Below are 27,409 nucleotides of genomic sequence, written 5' to 3'. Positions count from 1 at the left end.
GAGCTTTAACTCGTACTATTTAGCTGAAAATAAACTGATACCACGACAAAATAGTAGTGTATTTATTTATTTTTATTTTATGTACAAGTAACTACATACAATTGCGGATAAGATGAGGGAAAATAGACTTGGATGATCACGTTATGGTTTAGTCATGTTATGGGATGAGAAGCCGTAAGAACAGTTGCAGAAATTAATGTTGAAGGATGACCAAAAAAGAGATGGAGAGATGTTATTGAATTCGATATGAGGACAGTTGATGTGAGCGTAGAAGATGAGGGAGATCGTGTCAAGTAGAAATTTAAGATAAGGGTGGCCGATCCCAAGTAGTGGGGATTAAGGCGAGGAAGTAGAAGAAGATGTACAAGTAACTATTTGTCTAAAACATTTTATAAATTATTTAAATTAATCTCAGAATGGAAATGAATACCACGCCAATATAGTAAACTGTGAGTTATTAATCTGATTTTTTAATTAAGGAAAATGCAATCTTTCCATAAAAGTTTTAATAGTCAAAATTAACCTTACATTGTATAATTGTTTCCTTGGTGTTGCGATTGGCATTCAACTAATGAATAATTTGCTTCCTGTCGAATTGAAACACGAACAATTGCATACCTAAAAGCTGGAAAGTCATTTATTAAACCAACTAAGTCTTATGGTTTTACGCGTTTTACCGTAACTGTTTGCCAATCGTTTGAAATGATACCCTACGGGTAACTTGTTCCTATAGATCTGCCTTATAGTTATCCACATGGGAGTACCAGTTAAAGCCATACGCTAACTCGTGATGCCAAACTGTCCAAAGTGCATGCCAAACTAATCTTTGGGGAAATTTTCCTTTAAGTATGCCCCTAACAATGAAATTCATGTAAATAAAATAATGTGTATTTTTATTTTTCCTCAAGCTTGAATATATTTCATAGATAGTTTGACTCATAATTTAGTTAAAAAAAACGACCATCTGATGATGTTACACATTTTGGTTTCAATGCGTATCTGAGAATTTTTTTTTTGTATCTGTACATATAAATATTCTGCTCCTACTAAACAGATTTTAATCAACGATACGCTGGAAGATCACTCGTATCTAGCTAAAAATATTAACGTCATAATTTGGAGAAATTCCCCTTAATTTCCATAATAAAAGGAAATGTCTAAAATAATTTAGATTGTTAAAAATAGTCAATATTGTTTCAATAATTTATAGTTTCTACTTTGCATTGAAATAACTTTTTCAAAACTAAAAGTGCTACAATTAATATACATCTAATAAATGTTTGTTTTGCAAGACTTTTAAGGTATTAATTAATTTAAATTAAACAAATTTGTACTGATGAGAAATCAATTAGTAAGTTTATCACTTTTAAACTACGTAATATTTTCAAATATGTAAATTAGTAATGTTTTATAATTAAAATAATCCGCATGATTGATAAATAATTACTCAGAATCTATCCGATAAATAATAGTATGTAGTTCAAAATTCGGAATTATGTTTAAATTTGAAAATCAATGTGTCCTCATTTTGGGTTACCTTTTTGTACATAAACAGAGGGGAATTTCATTGCATTTACTAGCCAATTATTGAGCTCAATCCTTAATTTTCCGATTCAGTCGTTCGCAAAACTATCATGAACGATAATTTGCTGAACGAGAAAAACAAATTGAGACGGGTTTATTTTTCGAGGAGACCGGAAGATAGAAACTAACTCGAATATTATGCAACCACTCGGGATCTTTTTTTACGTCATCACTTAGACACCCCGTTGTTATAATATCATGAAGGTAAAACAATTTTAGTACTTCTTCTGGTTTGTGGTCACGATAACTGCATGGCTTAAACATAAAGATAATCATTTGCTTTTCTCGGTAAGAGTATTCCATATGCGTTTGTGACTTGAGACTGTTCAATTTCCAATAGATCACAGGAAATACACCACACACATAAATAAGTACACTGTGCGTTTGTGCGCGTTTAATATAAAAAAAGCTTTTCTCTTTGAAAGGAATTACTAGATGGCGAAATATAGTGGAAAATGAGTAACTCATATCGACGAACGGAGACGAGCAACCGATTTAAATATTATTACGATTTTCTCTTTTTCTCTTCAATTTCTTTCTTTGCTGCAGTTCTCTTTAACGAAAGTCTTAGATATGTCTAAGCGTTCGCATACAACGCTGCAGTATTATTATTATTTATTGGCGTGTACAAAAAAATCGACTGAATGTAACACTCGAGGGAATACCGACCACTATTACCAGCTTTTTTCACATCCCAAGAGAGTAACTCATACCACCAAGGAAGGACACATATCCAAATTGATAAAATAATAAAGTACGTTTCAAACTGCATATAACTTATGTAATATAATGGATATTTTTCCATTCTCTTTTACTCTTTTGCTTGATTGCGAACGCATGCATTACTAAGTTTCTTCGAAAAATAACAAAATTTGAAAGCAAAAAAATAGAATTTTTTTTTCAAATATAATTCTTTGATTAATCCAATAGAAACCCTTATTTATACGCATAAGTAGTGGAAAAAAACATCGAATGCACACACATAATTATACAAGTTAACATATATTATCTCTTTGTGTCAATTTTATAAGAAATAAATTAGACGATTAAAAACAAATTTCATTTTGGTACAATGAAAACTTTATATAGAATGTTCAGTAAGTCAGGAAACGGGTTTCTATTTTTCTTGTTGTTTGTAACAATTTATCTATTTCCTTATTTAGTGAACACTCATTTTATTGATCTATACATGTTTTTTTATTTTTAAAGACAATTGACATTTGATTTACATTTGTGTAAAACATTAGATTAAAATAACCAAATTATCGATAAAAGATCATTTTTAAAATATACTGCATATTTTAACTGATATTTTTTTTACTGTTTACAAGTGAAATTATTATAATATAAAGGGTAATATTATTAAATTCAATAAATTATGCCATATTATTAAAGATTAAGTTTTGTTAATAAAAATTTTAATTGAAAAGTACATTATTCCTTAATAAAATATAGGCATTAACAAAAACCTTGATTTTAAAAAAAAATATATAAAAAATAGCTTTAGTCTATAAAAAATTTAACATAAAGTTTAAATACTAAAAAAAAACAGCATAACAATAAACCTTTGTTTGATTTATAATACATTTTAAATTAGAAAACGAATTGAAACTTTAATATAAGATTGATGAACAATAAATATAACTTATTTATTGTTCAATTTTAGTTTACCTGAAATAATCTAAGTTCAAAAATTGTTTGCATAATAATACCGTTTAATTTTTAGTTAGGTAAAAGCTCTTCTATAGCGTATTCTACTTTATTAAATATACATTTTCTGTTCGACTTATTAGTTCCACCAAATTATGCTATTAAGTAAAGCTAATGCATTGGTTATTAAAGAAAAACTACGGGTTGTAAATTTTAAACAATTATTTATTATTATGATTTTGTTCAGTTTATTTATTTAAGTTGTATAGTACCATGAAATGATTGAAATAAAATTACAGTGTTTCTTTAACATAATGGGTGCTATTATACTTAATCGTATGATTTATTTTATAATTATTACTGAATAAATTATAGGTGTCTATTATGTAAAGTGTACATAAGTCCGATAAATATATACGTCTCTATTGTTCAATTAAATAACTGTTGTATCATTTTACAGATATGGATCCTCAAGAAATGTATCCATCTATGGATCCGAACAAGATACCAAAGTTCATGACAAAACCTAACACATTTCGAGTTGTAACCAAAGACACTATTGTATTACCATGTGAAGTATATAATCCAGGTAAGTCGGATTACACATTTCTTTGACTAATGAACTGTAGTCATAACTTATACAAGGCATCATATTCAAAAAAATTCTCTTTTGACTTTGTAATCAAATCATTTGTCTGCTTTTATAAATTTATTTATTATTTTTTTATCAGATTATGGTATATTAAAATTATTCTTTGTTTACTACTAACAAAATTACGAGTATTTTTTAAATTCCAAAATAATTATTATGGGCAATAAATATAAGTAAATACAAATAACATAATAACTCAACTAATTATGAACAAACTATGTTACTTGTAAACATAATTTAACAATACATTTGATCGATTTTGGGTAATGTTCACCTTTTTTTAGATACTATTGAACATTTTTAAATTTGTAAAGAAAAAAATGATTTGGTTCAAAAAAATATAACTTTATGTAGTAAATTTGTTTTTTTATACTTAAGTGATAAAAATCTGTCATTGTTTTTTTTTTTTTTAATGACAACCCCCTTTTTTTTCTTAATAATATGATAGAAAAAATTACAAAATATTCAGACCTTCTATATTTTATTTTAAAAGAAAACAGAAATTTTTGTTTAATTTACCACATAAACTATTTTATTGACTAATTTGAATGTCCTATATACAGAAAGTTTTTTTGTTTTAATTTCTATTCATTACATTTTTATATTTATCTCAAGTTTACCGTCGTATGTTGTTTATGACTGGTTTGGAAATTTTTTTTTTTGTAACTATCATAAAAAATAATTATGTCCTTTTGAAACAGATTATTGCTTCCTACGGTATTAATAAATACAAATTAATTACAAATTTTAACTTTATTTTTTTTTTTAATTTTCACTTCAATTAAACTTTTAACTGATTAAAAAAATTGTTACCACAATTTTTTTTATCATATTATATCATTGATTATGAAATTAAAAATAGGAGCTTTTATTTAAGAAAATTAAGGTTATTATCTACAAAAGGAAATAAAAAATGATTTTATTATATATTAGTGCTGAGTGGTTTAACCCACATAATTTTTCTATTTATAAAAATTAAAAATGTCCAGTAGTTTATAAAAAAACTACTGTCTAAACAAGAACTTACTGTCAAACTCCATTTGACTAAAGTAGTCAAATTTCCCTAATGATAGGGAAAAAGTTTTTTTTTATAATTTTTAAGAAAAATATTTGGTAAACTACATTTTTATAAACTAGGTCAATTTCTTGACATATACAAGAAAAGGCATTTATAAAACTATCTAATTTATGAACTGAAATAAAGATTAAAAAATATATATATATATATATATATATATATATATAATCGGAAAACTTCAATTGTGTCAGATTTTAATTATTAAAAAAAAAAGATTAATGTATGAAAACATATATTGAATATAGTCATCAGCGTTTACTAAACGGTAAGGCTCTAGTTTATCAATTCGCGAGTGCCACAAAAGTAACAATATTTAATACTATAATTTAACTTAAGTAAGCAAAAAAAAAGTCATCGTCCTTCGATAAAATTTAATTCGTACCAATTTATTGTATCGGCGGCTCCTTTTTCAAGTGAAACCAGTACAAATATTCCAATTGTCCTCCAATAATAAATTGTACTGTTTACACGCTGTTTGAAGCAAAACATATAAATATGAGCAAAATACTTATGACATAGCTAAGTTTGATATTAAACTATTTTTCGGAACCGATAAAGTTTTGTTCAAACTTCTATCTAGACATTTATATAAAATATTAAAACATTTTATCAGGAAATTCCTATACAATAATAGAGTTAATTGTTGAAAATTATTAAGTTGCTCTTAATTACATAAAATTTGTATAATTATTCATACAAACATAAAATTAATGATGTATTTACTGGACTTTGTTTTTATTGTATAAACTATTTTCGTGAAACTATAATTTCAATAAAAATAATCTCCACATTTTGAAACATAAAAAATATACGTACATGATAAAGTTTGTTGTCAGGGTTTCATTAATTTTTTTAACTTAGCTGTTAGGCATTTTATTGTTATTCTGGAATGCATTTAGCATTTTAATCTGTAGATATTTACTGATTAACTGCAAAAACCTTTTAAGCGAATCTGTTATCTTCAAAAGTCACTTGTATTATATTTTAAATTTGCAAATATAAAAAACAGTTGACGTCGCTCAAATGAAAAACTAAATTATCTAATTTCATTCTTTCCACTTCGAAGTGCTCATCAAAAATAAAATGCGTGTGTCTGATTTTTGACGCATGAGAGAATGATGGTTTGGACGGTTAAGAAGGTATAGAAGTAAAAGTACATTTAAATATAAATGTAAATGGGTAAAGTTTCGAACTGCTTTTTATTTTCATTTTTATTTTGTGATGCATTATCTTACCATGCAAGGATATTAATATGTGGGCTAGCTGGCTGTTGAAATTCTATTCGTTTAAAATAACTATCCTTAAATAAANTTTGTGATGCATTATCTTACCATGCAAGGATATTAATATGTGGGCTAGCTGGCTGTTGAAATTCTATTCGTTTAAAATAACTATCCTTAAATAAATACCCTTTACTTGCAAAATGGACTCCATTCTTTAGATTGTAAAACATTTAACAAACAATTTATTTATTTATTAAAATATGTAGTCGTATTTACAACGTTTTCATTGAATAATTTAGCTTTCTGTACATAACTCTTTCTAATATTAATTCATTGGAAATACATGCTTTATTTTCCATCTTTTACTATAATTGGATCAAGTCTATCCATTTAATTTCATTCGTATTAAACTTTGATTGGGATACCAAATCCAATCACATCGTAAATGCATTTGGTGATCTTTTTTGTTTCATTGCAATAAACCAAAATAAAAATGAAAAACTAAAAAGTAACATAATAAGGGTGTTCAAAATGTTAGGGAAACGGTAAATTTTAAAGATGGCCAGACATATAGCAGTTATGGTCAAATTAATCAAAAGAACATAAATATCTCCAAAAAAAATGAAAGAGAGAATGATAAAATAATAGAGTGATCTCGGGGGTTGGACGATATTGAGTAAGTGATGCTAAATATCCTTCACAAAACTTTATAATTTATCTGAGTGGTTTATTTAACATTGATTGTTTGTGGTTTATAACATGAATTAAATGTGCACTTATCTTATAAACTATGTCGTGTAATAATGTTTTAAGTAACCTAATGTTGATTCCGTTTGTTGAATGCAATGATTCTAAAAAGTAATTATTCGTTAATAATTCAAGAAATTAATGCAACTAAAAGAAATCAAATTTTTTTTTAAATATTGAATTTATTTTGAGAATAATCGGGTGGCTTATGATAAAACAATCACTTTGTTTATATGTTGTTTTTAATGTGTTTGAAAGCAACATAATACAATTTTCAACATGTTCTGTCATTATTTTAGTAATGAAATAAAAAAGATGTTGTGAACCCCGTACCTTGTCGATTTATACATCATAATTCACTAGTGACTTGCACAAATATGTAACCCGAATTTCTTCTTTATACTTTCTAAATTGACCCTCGCAAATCGTTGGAAAATATAGATATTCGTCAAATAGACACTTATTGGAATACTATTTTTATTAGGTAGCACATCAAAAATTTATCTTCATTCCACATGAGAGTTTGTTATTTTATTGTGAAATTAACTTTTATATACCACCAACCTGTTCACTTACATCATCAATTTGAAATTTTGTATTAAAGTTAATAGAACTCGATATTAAAGAATATGTCGATGATGATACTGTAATGAATGTAAGTAGCGTGTTTATCAAATATGTTAATAAATCTTTTATATTATTTTTATTAATAAGTCCATGAATATAACTTGTCTTGTCGAAAAATGTATTTCTTATGTGAACATAAACACAATTACATAATCTATATATCGGGGTAATTTATTCACCATAATGTTATTATTTTTTCTTGTATTTATGTTTAAAGTTCTCTCTAAAAGCTAATGCTTCTACCAAAAAGAACAGCGACCATAAAAAACTTAGCGCAATAGAATTGAACACTAGTACCTTTACACGAAAGCAAAACGAGTTATCGAATATGTTAGGTAGGACCTTCTAGTCATTTTTTTACAATATTCACATATCATAGATCATATTTATTCGGTATGATATTCAACGATACCGGAACATTTATAATTTATCCAAAAATACCAAATTTTTTTAGAAATGTGTCGTAATCATTTAATTTACATTAATGATGCTCTTAGAGATATTAGCCACTGGCAAATCAAATCCGATTGTAATAAATTTAGTGGTTTAACAAGTTTGGATTCAAAATCCATTATACATTAATAGTTTATAATACAAAACATACTTCCTTTAGTGTAATCCGGTAATATTTTTGGAGAATATTTCATAGTTTTATAATAATGATTTTAGATAAGTTTTCTTTTACAAAAATTACACTCATATCTTTTCATACATTCTATGGAATTTATTGAAGAATTGTGTTTTTCCTACAATCTTTGTAACGTCGAACAGGCGTTAAAAAATCAAATGTATCAGTTGCTTTCTGATTATTTTCAGTATATAAAGTAAAAATTTGTTGTCTCTACTCTAACCAATTTCTTGCTACTTGTTATAATTAATGTGGTACAAATTGATATACTTTTATGTTAAGATTTAACTTTATAAAATAATTTTAGTGTGTAAATATTTTTCAAGCGAATAATAAACATTGCAAATTAATGTAACGATTTTGTATGTTAGATGTAAATATATTAAGAAGCAATCCTTAAAAAATTATATTTAAATAAACAATTTTCAAAAATTTTATATTTATATTTGTATTATTTTGTAAACAGCAGCAATTTTGTTTAATTTATTTCCTTTAACATTTAAGATTTTTTTTACACTGATATATAAAGTGATTTATTATCTAAGTCTCATGCAATAATTATGTGAAAAAACAGTTTTTAGCTTTAATGCGAAGCTAAGAAGGTATTTTTTTACTATGATGTGTTTTTTTTTTTATGTCTGTTACCACTTTTTCTCAGCTCTTACCGGACCGATTTCTTTTAACGATACATCTCAAGATCACAAATCGTATATAGCTGAAGACATTGCTTTTAAAAATTGAAACAATTTTCCTCATTCTCTGTAAATGGAGCAAATCCCCAAAAAAATTACAATTTTTAAAATTGATAAATTTTGACATTTTTTTTTTTAAACTCCCATAATTTTTTCCAAAGTGAAGAAATTGAAGCAATTTTTTTTATATACACACCTTAGATATTATTCTATCATTTAATATATTTTTATTTTTTTATTTTACTTGTCTACAGGAGGAATTGAAAATAACAACTTTTTTACAAAAGTCAATTTTTTTAACTTGACTTTTGAAAATATTCCGGAAATACTGTGTCCTATAAATATGTGTTAAATTAAAGCTAATGTTACGTACATTAAATTAAAAAAAAAAATTTGTCCCATTAATTTATCTTCGACGTACATAGCAACTTAAAAAGCCATGTATTGTAAAAATCCATTATATTTAAACATCTATTATATAAAGCGTACGCTTTTTATGGCTAGTATGTGTAACTGGTTAGTGAAAATAAACAGTACTGATAGTAAAACAAGAAGTTATAGTGAAATTAAAACGGCTTTCACTCAGTTTACATGAATTGGTTAAGTTAATAAAATAGAAAGAAAGAAGACGTATTTTTAGTAAATCAAATATATTAGAATTTTAACATTGTAATTTTAAACTTTTAGATTTTATTGAAAAATTAATTTTACTCATCTTCTACTTAACTCTTAGGTTTGAAAAAAATATCTATTTAATGAAAAATAGACATAAAAGCAATAAAGTATGGATTATATTGTTGGCTTATAAGCCAATTGTTGTAGCCCAATTTTTATAATGAAAATATTTAAAAGGGACTAAAACATTATTTTATTTACGTTACTTTTTATGAAAATACTAATCTTTTCTTTGAATTTAGAAAGAAAAATTAATTTGTTAATATTTGGTTATAATTTATACTTATGTCTTGTGGAGCAAGAAACTATTTTTTCAGAAGATTGTATTATGCATTGACCGCTAGAAATTATATATTATAATTATATTATAACAATGATTAACATTATTTTATATTATATTAAACTTAATATAATAATGTCACCGGTGTAACTAGGTGGAAAAGGGGTACTTATTTTTAAAAGGCGGCATCTTTATTGGTCGTAAATTGATAGGTGCTATTAGTTCATAACATAAGTAAACAGATAATCATTTTTCAACGAACCAGTAGCGTTTATCGATAATGTTGAAAATAGGTACCCTTTTTTATGATCGCTTCTAAACTATTATACAACTATAACTAGTTGAAAATCGAATTATATAAAAAAGTTTTTTACGCATAAATTTTTTTTTGAATTAAATAAATTTGTTATTCAAAACAAAAATGAATTTGCCTTTTAAAAATAGAATGTTGATAATAGTTTAGGGTAAAGTACGATAGTAGCAGAAAATTGATTTTTCGTATAAATCAACTCAACAATGAACCATTACTGTTAAAAAATAATGTGATGATTAGTTCGAATAATTATTTTCAAAAATATTTTGTGATATGTAGTTAAGGAATCACTCTATATGTATAGAATACTAGTATGTACTTATGATACACTGTAATAATAATTAAATATGATTATTTTTACTTATAGCCATCTTGTATACTGGTCGTTACTTAAGATACATTCTGTATATTTTAAATATACTATATTGTATTTATGACACACCTATTATACAAGGTGATATATTAGAAATCATTTTTCCGCAAATTTATTCGTTAAATAATGATTTTTTATAAAAATGTACTGAATAGTATATTTTTACTCTTATAAACTATGATAAGTAGTATGGTTGTTGTAAAAATCTCTTTTAGTCTGTTTTTAACTTTAAAATGTCTACTTTTGAGGTTAATTACCATGTCTAAATACCATGCTACTATTGTCTGTAAATTATAACTAAGTCCTAGATTTTAATGTCTTAAGAAACATTAAAAGATGCCTTTAAAAACTTATGAAAATGCCCTATAAAAAGAATTTAAAAAGTTTAAAAATAATCCACAATAATTACAAATAACAGGTAAATTATCAATATATGCTCTATAAATTTGACTAAAAAAAATTATATATTAAGGTGCCTTAAAACAAAAAAATATTTTTTATGTACATTGATTTAATTTTGTATTATACATATTATTAAAAAATCAAAAAAGTTTTTTTTAGATTTTTAAAAATTGAGTTAAGTATTAAAGCAGTATTTTGAACAAAATATTTTGGTAGTTTTCATAACTTTTTGGGAACTAAGTCGCTCTCCTAGGCCGTCCTGATTACGCTTATAAATATTTTCATACATAATTTAAAGAAAATTTTTCTTATTTTGCTCAATAGACATTTAACATATAATATTTTAGTAAAATTAAGGTAATTTTTTATTAATCATTTTATGAAAGGTATTAAAGTGATTAAAAATGACAAAAAAGTTTTAAAAATCGTAAAAAAATGCAAAATAAAATCATTATTTTTCTACTCTTCATCACATAAATCGAATATTATGTATGGAAAATTTCCTTTTGATAACCAATTACTATTTTAATATATTATATTAGAAAACAGTAAACTGTAACAACTTACAATAGTGGCGTATATAGGAGAAGGGCACTGGTAGCACTTGCCTATTCCTTATACTATGGCTAAATACTAAAAAAGGGGGAAAAAGTCTTTTCAATAATAAAATTTACAAAAAAATCAATTTTTACTTTTAAAAATTGAACTTCGCAAAAATAAAAATATACAAAATGTTATATCCAACTTTGTTCTGTCCTTTATTATTAATTTCATTAATAAACCTAAATTCAAAAAAAGTGAGGTTTGATTTATTATCCGACGGCATTAAATATCTGTGAAGTCCATTCGCCAAATTTATTCAGTTGAAAATAATATTAATTATACTTTAAAATAGATCGTTGTTGCTACTAATGTTACAATTCTTGAATTATTTTAACAAACTAATTGTAAAACTTGCTTATGAGCAATTTTTAAAACTTGAACAACATTTTTGTTTAGTTTTTTCTTACTATACTTCAAAAAATGTAATAATAGGACTTATATATAAATCCCATACAAGGTCTTTAAGGTACGGTTACTGAATTAATAATATTTTTCAAGTGTAAAAGTTTATTTTTTAAGTGTTCAGGGTCATAATTTTATTTCAAATATTTATTATTTTTGTGTAATAGCTATACTTCAGAAAATAAATACTTTTATTAATCCAAAATTTTTTTTAAAGATTCTTTAAACCACTATCATAATTTAACTCAATATATAAATTTGTGTGTTAATTATGTATTTCCTCTAGTTTGTTTTCGCCATTGTGATACATAAAATTAAAAAAGAACATTGTCTAGCAAAAGTATTTTTATTTTAATTACCTACATTTACTAAAAAAAAAAATTTATTTTAATCCATTCTCTCAATTCAGATGATATTCAGTTTATTATTTGACTTAAGTTTTTATATTATAATATTGTACTATTAAATATGTTATTATACAACCAAAGGTTTATCGTAGTAAACTAAAAATCATAAAACAAACTACTGATAATTATTATTTTTATCATATTAAAAGAAACGCTTATCACATAAAAGTGATAAAACCATATTAATATCAAGATAACAGTTATTTAATTGAGTTGATGACTTTGATATTTTTTATTCAATATGATATAATGTATTTATGACTCTATAACTTATATTACTGTTTAATAATTTGAATGAATGTACAAGTATAATTTTAATTTACAAATAATTTGTTAGGTGTTATTTTAGAACAAATCGTCAAAACAAAGATATACCAACAAAGGAATCATTAAATTTGATATTAGATATTATTATTACTATTATAACTTATACATGAGTGAATCTTCTTGTTAACGAGCTATACAAATCGAATATGTGTAGAAATTAGTATTCTACACGTAATATACGTTTGGGTTAAGTTAACAGTTATAGAAAATAATTTCCTGTGCCAAAATTGGTATATATTCAAGTGTTCCATAACTAAAGAATCATCTCTTTCTAATAAACAAATAATAACTAAGATTATTAAAAAAATTAAAGCTAAATTAATTGTTAAACTGTATGTTTGCATACAAAGTGATTGCCCAACTATGACTTGCGCAATAACTATAAAAATAAAAATCATAATACAATTTTTTTTTTAGATATTAATAGTATCCTACGTTCTATAATTGTCAGGAAACAGTTTGATTCTATTTCCTTCTTTCCTCTTTAGGAGTTTATAAATTTAGTTTTTTTAAATGGAAACATAAATATTTAAATAATTTACAAACTAGAAAATGATCTAACAAAAAAATTATTGGTCGGAAAAAAAATTTGGACTAGTATTTTAAAAGAAATTACTAGCTTTAAAATAAATTGAAAAGAGTAGTATGATTTGTTAATGCTTAGGGGCAAAAATAAAAAGACCCCACTTCACCATCAGTCATTAAAGAAAAGTTTTAATAACTTACAAAATACTAGTGCTAAGGTTATTATCAACCTATCATCTTCATAGATGATTTTCTAGTTTTCAAGTAAATTAAACAATTATGTTTCCATTCCAAAATATAAATTTGATAAACTTTTAAGGAAAAAGGGAATTAGGATTAATATTTTTTTTGAAAATTATATTACGTAGGATACTGTCAACTTTCAAAAAGAAAAAATAATATTATATTTTTAAGGATATTGTGTAAATCACAGTTGAACAATAACAATGTAGTCAGATCAAAAACGAATTCATTAAACTTAGTTGGCAAACAAAAATTTGCTTGTATGTCGACTGAATTAGTCTCTAGTGAATACCAAGAAATGTCGGCGAGTATACATTGTTTGTTGAAACTTACACAGCAAAACTTTTCCTTGCAAAGTCTATGTTTATACTATTTTATGATGGTACTTATCTAATCTCACCTGACCTAACTTGAAACTGTATAACTTGTTTGATTTTCAAACGTGATGATTCGTACTTATATCAACAATAATTTTTATAAAATTAAATTTCTGAACTATGAAATAAAATAAGTAGTACAATTATTTTGTGGTATTTTATAAATAGATATTTATTGATTACGATAATAAGTAATTATTAATTTACTTATATTGCAAAAGATAAGTTATATTACACTTATATTTTCAAACTAATTCTACGTTGAAAACTATTATTATAAATAATTTACGGTTTAATTTTAATAACTTTTAATTTATAGTTAAAAAAAACTTTTTTTTTTGCTTATAATCATTTAAAATATAAGAAAAACTTTTCTACTTCAATTTCAAAAAAATACAATCAAATTTAAAGTAGTACCACATAATGTATATGTTGATTGTTTCATAAGTATATTGTAACACGGAGTATTGGATAGACAATAATAATACTTTGGTGTAGTAAACTATTTTTTGTCACTGTATTTTAAACAGTGAATTTTATTTTTTGAATTTTTTATTATTTTAATATAAAATTATTGAAAGTGTTAATGAAATTATTTTATTTTTAGGAAACTATGTATTGGCTTGGAAAAAAGGGCATGCAATATTAACAGCTGGTACTACTAAGGTAACACCCGAAGAACGTTTTCGAATAGTTGAAGGGTACAATCTTGAAATCCGTAACGTACACATAAGTGATGCTGGCAATTATATTTGCCAGATAGGCACTTTAGAACCTTTAGAGTTAAAACACTCTCTACAAATTCTAAGTAAGTATTTTTATAGAAAGTATAATACATTTTATAGAAGATTAGGCATTAAAATATTTCTATATAATTTTAGTTTTAAGCTAAATTTATGTAGGGTGTTTAGTAAGTAAGAAAACGGGTTTCTATTGTTCTTTTTGTTTGTAACAATTGACCGGTTTCCTTATTTTTTGAATATTTTGTATATAATTTATTAGTATTTCAAGTAAAATTAAAATTAAACTTTTAATCGAAAAATTCATTACTTTATTATACAAAACCCTCATAAAACTCATTTTTATTAGAAAAAAAATGTTAGTATAAATAAATTTAACCGTTTAATATATCTAACAGTTTAGATCAATAAAAATAACTTTTTCAAAATTTTATATAAAAACTGAACAAGAGTACCGAAAAATGAAAAATATTTGTACGTTATTTATTTAAATGTGCTCTTATAATACTTACACCATTCACACTTTCCGCTTTTCTAAAATTAAACTATAATGTCTTGGGTTTCATAATAATAATTGATGTAAAACGAGTATACCATTAAATTATGTTAATAAAAGGAAATCATGCGTGGAAAATTCACAATTTAATTGTTAGTGTAGTTTTAGAATAAATATTAATATTATAAGATGCTAATAGTCTTAATATAATATTGATACAGTCATATTACCTGGTATTTTGTAAACATTTGACTGATTAACTTAAAAAAAAACATTGTTTTAGACCTCGTGAATAATTTTCAACTGTTAAATCAAAAAATAACTTGTTATTTGCATTTAAATTGAATTATTAATTGAAAATTTTACCACTATGTTTTTAATTTTATAATACTTAAATAAAGGTGTAAATTGTCAAGAACAGACACTAGTTGTGCTATGAACAACTTGACTAGAATTGTAATTCTTGAAGATTTTGTAATATATCTTATGTTGTATTAGCAATGAAATAATTATTTTATTGTTAAGTAGTTTTTTTCTACAAATGTTATTGCTAAAAAAATTTAATATTTTTAATTTTACATTTGTTTTAATGTTTTCAATGAGTAAACTAAGCCAATAATGATGTTTAAACACAATATTTTTTACTTAATTTATTCAGTTTTAAAAGTGTAAAAAATAGTTATGATAAATATAGAATAAGCTAAAGAAATTGTCCACCTATATACAAAATATTTTAATTTATAATTTTCTGACCCAACTAATAAATTGAATGAAAATATCATTACAATACCAAGTATAATTACTAAATTTAGTATTACAGAGCACCAACATAAAAATAATTTCAATTAAAAATAAAAACCAAGTCACAAATAAAAATATTTAATAATGAAAACATGTTAAATGTTTTCATTATTAAATTTTAATTGTGATAATAAAAATAACTTAATATTATGTGCCGCAAAATACTATTAAAGTTTGTTAAACTTATTAAAGTCTCAGTTATATGTCAAATAAACATAGATAAATACATAGTTTTATAAGCCAAGCGTCAGATTTTAAGATATAAACACGTATTAATAGTTATAAAAAGAAAATTGAAAAATGTGTTCTGACATCAGGTATCATTGAGTTGGGTTACAAGAGTCGATTGTACGGCACTGCCTGAGTTGCCTAAGTAAATCACGTCACGTCTTCGATGTACAGCAATAAATCTTAGGCATCGGTGAATTGTGCGTAGGTGAAGTTTGCATCTGTTGTTGTATCGTTTTTCTCTTCTCAAAATCTCGAATTGCGCTTAGTTACGCCAAAGCCTACCGCAAAAAACAATAGGCAAAGAAACCACTATAATATATAAATTCGATCTGTTCAATTGGTAACTTTTCAACTCTGTAAGCGCATGACTTACGGCATACAAACACAATTTTTATTCCAATAAACTTATTCATAGTAATAATTCACCTAGTTTTACCTTTGATTGTGTATCAAAGTCTATGTGTGTGTTATCTGACTAAATAGAAGTAAAATCTATCAAAAACATCAATATCATATAAATTTCTACTATATTCCGTTTAAGATAGTACAGCGAGTTACAATGCATTATTGTTATGTTCATAAAACCCAGCAACAAGTAAAAATAATAAACTTCTTTTTAAATAAATATAATGTAATAAAATATCTAAAATATAAATGATATAGCTGTCTATAATTTTACTTGTTGTGTTTTATTCACAAACGTGTTTGTATAATTTTATTTAACAAAACTTATTTTTTTTTTTTTAAAGAAAGAAGATTTTGTACTTACATAAATAGTTAATAATAAAAAAATTTCGGAATGCTATGGAAAGTTATGTGATTCTTGTGTAGCTACTAATTAATTGTCGGTTTAATAAAAAAGCAAGCGAAGTCAAAGTATTTTTAGGTGTTGTTTATTATTAATAAATAATGATAAACTAGCTACATAAACTTTATTCAGGAATAATTTAACAGATAATATGATTTAAAAGTAAAATGTAAACTAAGATAAGTTACATTTTTTTAATGAACTTCTTAGCAAGTACTTATTTTTATCTTTACAAAAGCAGCGCATAACGGTTGATTTAAAACATAATTTACAATACACATTGTTAAGAAAGTACAGGGGTAAAACAACAAGAAAACTTTATAAAATAAAAAAATGCATCAACTTGAAATAATTTTACACTTTTTAACGGAGTGAAGATAATGTATAAGAATTTTTGAGGGTCTTATGAACATTATACTTTTGTCATAAATATAATAGAATTAGATTTTTTTACGCTTATTATGGTTAAATCACACGTGTTCAAATTTAACTAAATTTAAATGACAAAGTAAAATTCTTTTATCTGAAAACTCTAATGATACATAAGTTAAATGGAGCACTTTATTATCTTAAAGAAATATAGATAAAATTACAATGAACTGGTTTTATACTAAGTTTAACAAAGTATTTTAAGTACTTCTATGGTTGTTCTTGTTTGAGATAATATTTGAAGTTTTAATCTATTTTATCTTTAAAATATTTCTTCGTCCAGTATTTGTACCCCACCGCCTCAAGTTAAGTAAGATTTTAAGCAGTGATAAATTTAGAATTCCTCGATAAAAATGAACATTAGCTGAACATGTTATAAAATCTAGTTTTTCTTTAACAAAATATTGGTAACTTTCAGTTTTTTCTTTGACTAATGAAAATTTAAATCATATCTTAAGTACTTCAGGTGCACCACTTAAATATTTTTTCTCATTTTAATGCCCTTGATTCGACTTGAATACCTCAAGCAGAAGTTTTTTTCAGTGCCCTTTAATGTTTAATATTTTTTTGGTTAATACCCAAAAATATTTTTATTTCATTTATTCATTAATTAAACATCCTACTTTTTACCTTATAGCTATTCACTGTAAAATAATATTAATTATTTTAGAAAAAGTCATTACTTTGTGAAATGTTTATCTATCTAGAAACTAAAATTTCATTTCATAATAAAAACTTTTCTATGATTAAATTACTTTTTACGTGAACGTTATTTAAAATTTCCGTGGGCTAATTTTTAGTATTTGTCTAAATTATATGATAACAAAAACGTCTATAGTGTTTTTGAAAATAATTAATGTATGTGATTAAGAAACAAATTATAATTTCAAGATTTTAGTAAATTTATAAAGCATAACTTTACTAAAATGCCAATTATTAAATTCATTATGAATGTCTGTGTGCCTTGTAAAGTTTTTACTTTTATTTTTCATTTTTAAAATGTCATATTTCTATTGTTTTAATAGCATTTTATGTTAGTAAAACATTATGGTTTGTAGGCATTCTCTAAAGGTTTTTAGTTTTTAACGATATATTGAAAAAAATGACCTTCAAGTATTGTAGTATTAAAGAAAATAAAGAAAAAAATTTACTAAACTTCCTATTATTAAAAATATTCCATGAAAAGAAATTCATTTACTTTTTTATATAACTTCACTTTAAGGCGTGGGATATTTATTTGAAATTTAATTAATTATTAATAATTGCTTAGTAATATTTGTTTATACAGTTAATATCTGTTTTTATTTAAATACAAATACCATGGAAAAATAACAAAATTATTAAAGTTCCTAGGACGTTCATAAGTTTGTTCAAATCACATCAATTATCATGCAAATTCAATTGCAGAAAAAGTTTTTACCCATTTATGACATCTCGCATAAATCTGTTGTAATTATTTCATCAATTAATTCAACCACAATAAGGAAACGTTTTAAAATCAAAAAACAATAATACATGCTAATTGATAAATTTCGTTAAGAAACTTTGTAATACAAATTTAATGTACAATATGCGTTTATAGTAAATATTTATTTTCTGTTGTTAGCTAAATAATAATTTAAATCTTCAGCTAAAATATGTAAAACGTTTTATAATTACTGATATTCTGCCTACCAGAAAGTTTAATTATAACGTGTGTCATTTTTTTTTACTTTTCCCTAATTAAGACTTAAAGGTGTTTAAATTAAATTAAATTAAATTGAATTAGGTTCTTAAAAGTTAAAAAAAAATTTAATATCTATGATCTAAAGCGATCTAATAAAAATACAATTGAAAATACAACTATTTCAACAATAATATGAAGAATAACAAATAATACCAAAAAAATCATGATTAAGTTAATATACAAGATGATTCTATTAACGTTAACCACTCAATTCCTCTTAAATGTTAAGTTTTTTGAAAATAATTTTTTCGGTTTTTGTTAGTTACCTATGTATTTCCATTTATCTGTTATAAAATAATTTTTAGTTTCATCTATTTATATCTTGTAGGTGTATCAAATTAACTGTTATAAAAGACAATATACATATTAAAGTAGATTATAATAATAGAAAATAATGTAATTAAGAAAATGGCTGGTTAATAACAACTTTTGAAACAATACTTCGGAAGTTATTCTCATTTTCATACCTAAGCGAGTAAAAGAGTACGGCCGAGTATTGACTAGTGATAAAAATGGCAGCATCCATTTTTCACCACCAGTCATTAGTTTAAATTTTTAACTTCTGATATACTGATCCAATAGTTGTTATGAACCAGTCATTTTTTTTAATTAGATCATTTTCTATTTTTAATATTTAAATATGTATGTTGCCTTTGACAAAATAAAGTTGACACCCCTATATGATACAAAGGGATGAACTTAAAAATCTATTATAATAAATAAATGGAAATACATATGTAACTAATAAAAACCAAAATAAAATATTTTAAAAAAACTTAATATTTTAAGAAAAATTAAATGGATAGCGTTAAAAGAATTGTCTTGTATTCTCAGCTTCACATCATAGCTTGTATATCAACAATATTTGATGCGATAAGAGTCTGTATCTCTCTCTAATTGCGCCTTCATCCTGAAAAATTCCAGTTTACCCACTTATTAAAAGTTTTACTATGATATTTTATAACTTCTGATGTAAAATATTAATAGTATTATAATTATAATAATAATAAGTCAAATTTGTAAACAATTTAAAAATTATAATATCATTATGAAATTTACGGACATCGTATTTTAATTATTTTCGATTCTGGATAAAAAAAGTTATTACTTATGACGCTTTTGAATTTCATATGTTGGAATATTGATAAAATACTACGAATAAACCAACCGTTCTACTCAGGTAGTTTTGAAACCATAACTATAATGTTCCACCAACACTATTTTGTTTTGCCACTGCGGTTTAGCTGATATTTATCCGCTGTTGTATTATCCAAGCTATACAATAACTTTGTTTGGCGTTTTTTTTAATACTTCCTTCCGTTGTTTCGTAGGGTCTTCTTATACCTTCTGCGGGTTCAACCAAGTATACATAAGTGATTTATTTGTTTTCTATTTTTCAAGTATACCGTAAAAGAAACGCAACAAATACGAGCTCCTCTTAACTATTTCTTATATTACCTTTTTTTTTTGTACACATTTCGGGCTTCCTATGATCAAGGCCTTTTTCTCTAACTCCTAAAGGTTCCTTCTTCCGTGTACTCATAACCGTATCGGTTAAAGGCTTTTGGAATTTCTCGTTATTGTTACTCGTAGCATTACTAGAACATTTTCATAAGAACAAAGAACTTATGTACCTTTATATAGGGTGTTCAGTAAGTAATGAATCGGGTTTCTATTGTTCATATTGTTTGTAACAACAAACCTGTCTCCTTACTTACTGNGTTTGTAACAACAAACCTGTCTCCTTACTTACTGAACAACTGTAAGTGGCATATATACCATTCTCGCTTTCCTATCCCTTCTAGTAATAAATTCATTGCACTAAAAAAGTTTATTTATTTATACACGATAAAAACGTTGATAATGGCACATAACCTAATTTTATTACCATGCTATCAAATAATATCTTCAAGTAAAAAAAAATTACTAAAACTATATTATGAACGTTATGTGATTTTTTTCTTTTAACTCATTAATCTCGAAATTGACAAATATTTACAAATTTCCTGTTTATTACTAAACATCGAAAAAGTAATTTTGTAAGTTAAATGTAAAATAGTTCGGAGTTCATTGGATACTTTTGTTAACAAAAAATGAAAAATAACATTACTTTTCTTTCAAAAATACATTATTAAATTGAAGATTATTTGAAAAATGTGTTAAGTTGACGGTGATTTCGTTTCACGGTACAACTGACACAAACTACAATAATATCGGTCGACAAAAACCTATACTTTCCGCTTTCGTAGAGCTTCAATTCGGACTTCTGTAGGGTATTTACAAAGTGTAGTGGTCTACAAAAAAAAAATCTTCTACAGAATCAATCGACCGTTGAAATCAATCCTCAAATCAAATACTCAGTCCAAGCACGAACATCCGCCTCCATGTCGTACAACGAATATACAAGAACAACCTGACGCCATTAAAAAATTTTCTTTGATTTTTTTAAAATCAAATGTCGATTCCACTTTTTGAAGCACTTTATTAACAACGTCAATTCCATTGTCAACAAAATAAATTTAATGATACGCACAAATAATCGTGATTTCTAAGTTCTAAGAGGGAGTAGGTCTTCGTTAAAAATTGTAAAGAATATTGATATGTGTATGCACATTCATTTTTTTAATCTACTAATACAAATCTCTATTTCTCCAGTTCTACAAAAAAATTTTAAATAATAATATTAATTTTTACAACAGAAATTTGAATGTTTTTCGAGTGTCACTTATAAATCAATACTTTGATTAATTATAATTAATATATGAACTTTAAAATAATAATACATTTCAAACATAAATTAAAATGCAGACACATTAGAAATTTATACTAACGCATTTATGTAATAATTATACTATTAAATAATAATACACTACTCGCGATTTCAATTACTGTAAAATCAATAGAGACATTATTATACTGTCAAAAACAAGTAGATAATTGTTTGTTAGTTCAACGTAGCTTCATTTTGCTGCCGTGGTAAATAATATCTATTTTTGTGTAATCTAGGGCCAAGTTAAAAATTGTATTTATTCTACGCTCATTTGAAGCTGTACCTTGTCCTTTTTTTAGAAATGTCAATAGTTCGTTAACGCATTAAGTGGATTGATTAAACTATTTGCGGTTTGTATTATGTCTTAGAATGTAGCCAAAAACAACTGCGACCTCAGTGAAACTTTAACTCACATTGTTTCAACAATTTTTTTAGTAAAATATCAGCTAAACATCTTAAGGCAACAAACATGCAGTATAATTAATTAGCAACATAAAAACTACTTAAGAAAAAATTCCAACTGCAAACAATTAAACTTTGCACGGAAAAAGCCGTTTGTTGTAATAATAAAATAATAGTCAAGTTAATTAAACCTTATACGCCTGTAGCACCTTGGAATTTATTCCAACGTTAATCGCTTCAAACGGTTAAGTGTAAATATTTAGAGCTTAAGTTAAAAATAAGTTTCCGTAAATTATCTTCTTTATTAAATGACTCGGTGAACTAAAAAGCTACGTAAACACACAGTAACATATTCAAATACACTTCGTAAAACTTTATTTGAAATTAATGTAATTTATCTAACTGATTCTGAATATTACTCCTTTATAAAATATTGTACGTATAATACATTGTCTATTATTTATTGATCTATTTAAACTACATAACAGAATTATCTGGAATTAATTAATATATATTTATTAAATATTTGATAATATTGCTTAACAGTTATATAGCCTGTTATTCTTCCTTAAAAACTGTGAGAATTGTTCTCCTGTGTAACAATTTAGAAATACTTGCTCTTCAATTTTATACCTGATATTGAAATACTAATTGACCTTCTGTATGAAGAATTATGAGATACTAAGATAATAATTAATTTCAATTGTAAGTGATATTATACTCTTATATTAAGTAATAATATACTCGAAAACTATTGAAAATTTTTAATTTTTCTAAAGAAAAATATTGGTTGACCTAAAAAACTGTATAATATTATAAGTTAAATAATTTTTTTCATTTCTGCAGGAATAAAAAACCTTAAATTTTTTTTAAATTAGAAACTCAATTTTTACCTTGATAATTTGATAGAAAAAGCATTTTTTTCTTATAAATTTTTATTTTATAGAAATTTGGTTTAAAAACCTTTAAACAAATTTAAAACGAACCAAAACTACGGTTGATCCCATAAAAAAATTAAAAAAAAAAAAATTCTTTTACAATAATTGATATATTTAGTGTTAATATGTTAAAATGTGTTGTTATTATTATAGATGACACAAGACAAAACTAAGTAGTAACCAATTAATTGGTTACTACCAAGTTATAACACTTTAATCCCGTATATTTTTTATTTTTACTATAATATTATTATTTTTTTTGTTATAAAATATTATGACAGCTTTAATTGAACAATTATTTACTCATATGAATGATTACAAATCTTTAATAAAGCTAATTTGTATTTCTTAAATTATTCATTTAATCAATATTAATTATGTTGAATATACAGCTAACCTGAACTTTAATTAACTATAAAAAATTATTTCAAAAAACTAAAACATAATTTGCATGAAATAGTATTTTATTATAACCATCGATTTCATTGTATTAAATATAATTTTAGAAATATTCACTTAAATGAATATTTTCTATAAATTTAAATAAACATATCAAACATTATTATATTAGGATAAAAAAAATTATGATACAAATCTGTAGTCAATTTCTAAATAAAAAAGTATATACATTTTTTTGGAGTTACAAAGGTAATTATTTCTTTTAAATATGATGTCATATATATTTATATTTTATACGGAGAAAAATATTTACATTTATATGTTAAATAATAAAAAAAAACGTAATAAGCATTTTGTCATTTAATTAAAATGCAGCTAATAATTGCACATGGATATTGAATTCATTTAATAATCCCATTAATTTTGTAATCGATTTCTAATGATTAATTTATATGCTATTAATGGCAATAAACGATAAATTTTCATTATTTTCCGTTTTATCGTCAAAGTTCATAATTACCTACTACGGTTCTATAGTAAAATACATCTTGTGAAATTTCTAGGTATATTTTTTACAAAATTTAAATTATAATTTAGTGCTTTCAAAGTTTATTATATTTTTCAAACATATTTCTTAACTCTTACACCTTCATTAATAAGTTCAAGCATTGTCTGTTTATTAGAGAATTAATAAGTACTGTTTGCTACAGAAAAAAAATGTGTGCCAACGCAAAAGTTATAAATCTCACCTCAGATATACTACGAAGTTTATAATATAAATCCAAGAGGAAATCATAAATAACAAAAAACAAAAATAAACCTTTGCGGGAATATTTCATTGTATTGGCAAGACTCTTGATATTCTCGTGCCCCCTTTTATTTAATGTTCCTCGTAAATAACCAAAAATCAATGTTACAGGAAAAGTCTCGTTGATTAAAATATAAAATGAATAAATTAATTTTTAATTTCTTTAAAACGCTAACATTTCAATGGTTTATAATTGTAGGAAACTGTCCAAAATTCGTTAACAAATATGCATTTGAATTGATATTTTTAGAGCTAATGGATAGTTTCCTATAAAATTTAACCTTCAAAATTAAGGTTACTTGACTGATTTTTCACCAAAAATATTTTCTTTTGGCCAATATTTTTTTTTTTTTACTAGAATAGATATACCCGTGACTGTTATCAATTTCTACATTAAAGTCTTTATACATCTATAGACAAGATTTGGATGTCACGAATCATTCAATCGATTTTTTACAACTTGATCATACATTTGTCAATATGCCTTTTGAAAAGACAAGTTTAAGATATTAATATCGAGAATGTCAGTACAGTATAACGAGTTCGTAATGTTATAAGAAGCAGAATACAACGATACGACATGGAATAACTTTCAGGTTTAATTTACTACACCGCCTAAACAATGATTTTCCGGCTAAAGGAAAGCTATGCATTGTTCCCTTGTTTTACATTCATTCGCTTTATTATACTTATGAACCTTGCTGCGATAAAAGAACCTCGAAAATATTATTGTAATCCACGTGTGGAGTCATTGTTTTGTAAATGAAACCGAACCAATAAGTTTTCGTTATTGGAAAACGGAACGGTCTTGAAATCAAATTTTATGTCGTAACTAGGAATGAGACGTTTTAAATTTCACTCGTTTTGGACAAAAACGGATACTCGTGTCTAAACAGTCTTAATCATCTAAGTAACTCAATATCCAGTGCTGAAATTATTACTATACATACACTATAAGCTAAGTCATTTTTGTCGTACGATTCTAGAGCAGTTCAATTTTATTATAAACTAAACGAGTTATTCATATCGTATTAACGATAGTACTATATACTTTTATTAATTTTAGTAAAAGTATAAATTTGTAACATTACCAGACCAATTGAATATAACGGTGAAATTGTTAAAATTTACTTAGATATTCTACGAGTCACTTATGTAATGTCTGTAAAATATTCAAAAGAAACAAACTGATGAAATAAAAACCAACAGTCTGTGTTGCACACGAAACAGTGTTCAACGGTCGGTGTACTATTCCGATGTCTTTTGTTCCAACTTCATTTCCTCCACTATTATATTCAAACAACGCAAATGGACTTTACGGGTAATCCGAACGTTTACACTACAGGCATACTGTAATAAAGATAAAACGTAACCGTGTAACCTACCGGGTAAATAAGAACATTAGCTCCAGAAAAAAAGTCTAACAAAGCAATTTGATTATATGTAAATAAAATACATTATTTGGTAATTATTCGGACAACTTTTCACTTTTGTGCACGTTCGGAAATTTTATTTAATTGCTTATTTTTTTACAATTAATTATGATTCGGAATCTTTGGAGTGGTACGTTCGAAAAACATTATTTGTTATTGTGAAAAGAAAATTATAAAAATGCCTCTCTTAGAATAATTTTTCTAATTTAAGTTTGCAAAAATATCACTCGGCTACTTTTATTACTTTCTTGAGTTATCGTCAAACAATGCAATGTATAAAGCGACACAAGTTAGTATTCTAGGAGCAACTATTTTTAACTTTAAACGGAACTTTTATATCTGCTAAAACGTTCTCGGCGTTAAAAGTTTGAAAAACATTAATATTTGCACCTATTAAACATTCAACAAAGTTTGACATTCTAGTTAACTGAAAAGCATTTGGGATAATGTTTGTAACTAAGACATCAAAATGTACATTAACGTATGATTAATGTTTAATATGTTTCACGTTAGCCATTTACCAATTATTGTAAACTAGTAGTTATATCACAATAGAACACATCAATATTCGACAAAAGCCGTCTTAAACTATAATGAAACATAGTAATTATTCGATCGATAAAATAAGAGTTTCTTTAGTTTTAACAGCGATCATTTAAACTAAACTAAACGATTTTCTCTGAAAATTAAAAACTAAAACAGTATGCATTATAGTTTTGTTTTAAATTGTATGTATTGTACACAAACTTTTCTCATTAAAAAAGTATTCTACAGGCTTTTAGTTTTTGTGTATTCCAAGCATTGTGACTTGTATTGACAATCAGCATAAAAAAATTATTTTCCATATTAGACAAATATCAGTGTTACTCATGACTCGTGACACAATGGTTTATCATTTTTTCTATATAATAGATAATGTCTATTCTGTATAAACGTTAATTGAACAAATCGAAATATTAATATTTAAATTTATTTACAGTCCCGCCAAGAATGATTGGAGTAACTTTAAATGGAAAAGTAAGCGCTAAGAAAGGGTCACATGTAGCTCTACAGTGTAATTCAACTGGAAATCCAATACCAACAATAACGTGGTCCAGAAAAGTAAGAATATTAAATTATTTTTTAGAAAAACGATAAAGATTTAATAAAACAAGAAATATTATTATTTTTTCTTCATCGAATTTTTTTAATCAATACAACCCTTTTGTTTTTAAATATTTGAAATTTTGTTCACATAACGAGATTGTAAAAAATGTAAGCACATATTAGAAAAAAGGTTATTCCGTACAAAATATTTTCATCTTTACCATGTGGAAAATGTTACTGTTCTTGAATTATACGGTAATCGTATTTACTTGCTTTAAGTTAAAATTTCAATCAATAACATTAACATATGAATTTATTTACTTGGTAGAGTAACCTGATGTTTGGAAGACTTATTATTCTAGCATTATTTAGATGGTAAAATTAAATATAACTTAATGTTCATATAAAATAAAAATAAAAACTCTATAATTTTTAATTTATTTTTAGTATAAATTCTACTTTAGGCAAACACAGGTACACTTTTATAGGGGATTAGTGTGTCATTTAATAATTATTGAGGCATTACATCTAATG

General features: G+C 24.9%; 1 protein-coding gene and 1 long non-coding RNA gene across 2 annotated transcripts in view; one reads left to right on the top strand and one right to left on the bottom strand.

Annotated features, from left to right (window-relative positions):
- Positions 1-27,409, top strand: part of LOC126897246 (limbic system-associated membrane protein-like) — a 228,785-nt gene that overhangs the window by 172,864 nt on the left and 28,512 nt on the right. The window contains exons 2-4 of the mRNA XM_050670713.1: positions 3,695-3,823; positions 14,416-14,616; positions 26,769-26,890. Coding sequence (XP_050526670.1) covers positions 3,695-3,823; positions 14,416-14,616; positions 26,769-26,890 — 452 coding nt within the window. The remainder of the gene's footprint in view (positions 1-3,694; positions 3,824-14,415; positions 14,617-26,768; positions 26,891-27,409) is intronic.
- On the bottom strand, positions 20,109-23,365 carry LOC126897307 (uncharacterized). The gene is made up of 3 exons (XR_007702070.1): positions 23,105-23,365; positions 20,819-20,860; positions 20,109-20,637 (listed from the first exon to the last, which is right to left on the bottom strand). It is a non-coding gene; the product is annotated as an uncharacterized LOC126897307 (long non-coding RNA).

This window comes from Daktulosphaira vitifoliae, unplaced genomic scaffold (genome assembly GCF_025091365.1).
Source record: "Daktulosphaira vitifoliae isolate Bord-2020 unplaced genomic scaffold, ASM2509136v1 Scaffold_2, whole genome shotgun sequence".
Taxonomy (NCBI): domain Eukaryota; kingdom Metazoa; phylum Arthropoda; class Insecta; order Hemiptera; family Phylloxeridae; genus Daktulosphaira; species Daktulosphaira vitifoliae.
The sequence above is the reverse complement of the archived record's forward strand: the minus strand, read 5'-3'. Positions and strand labels throughout refer to the sequence as shown.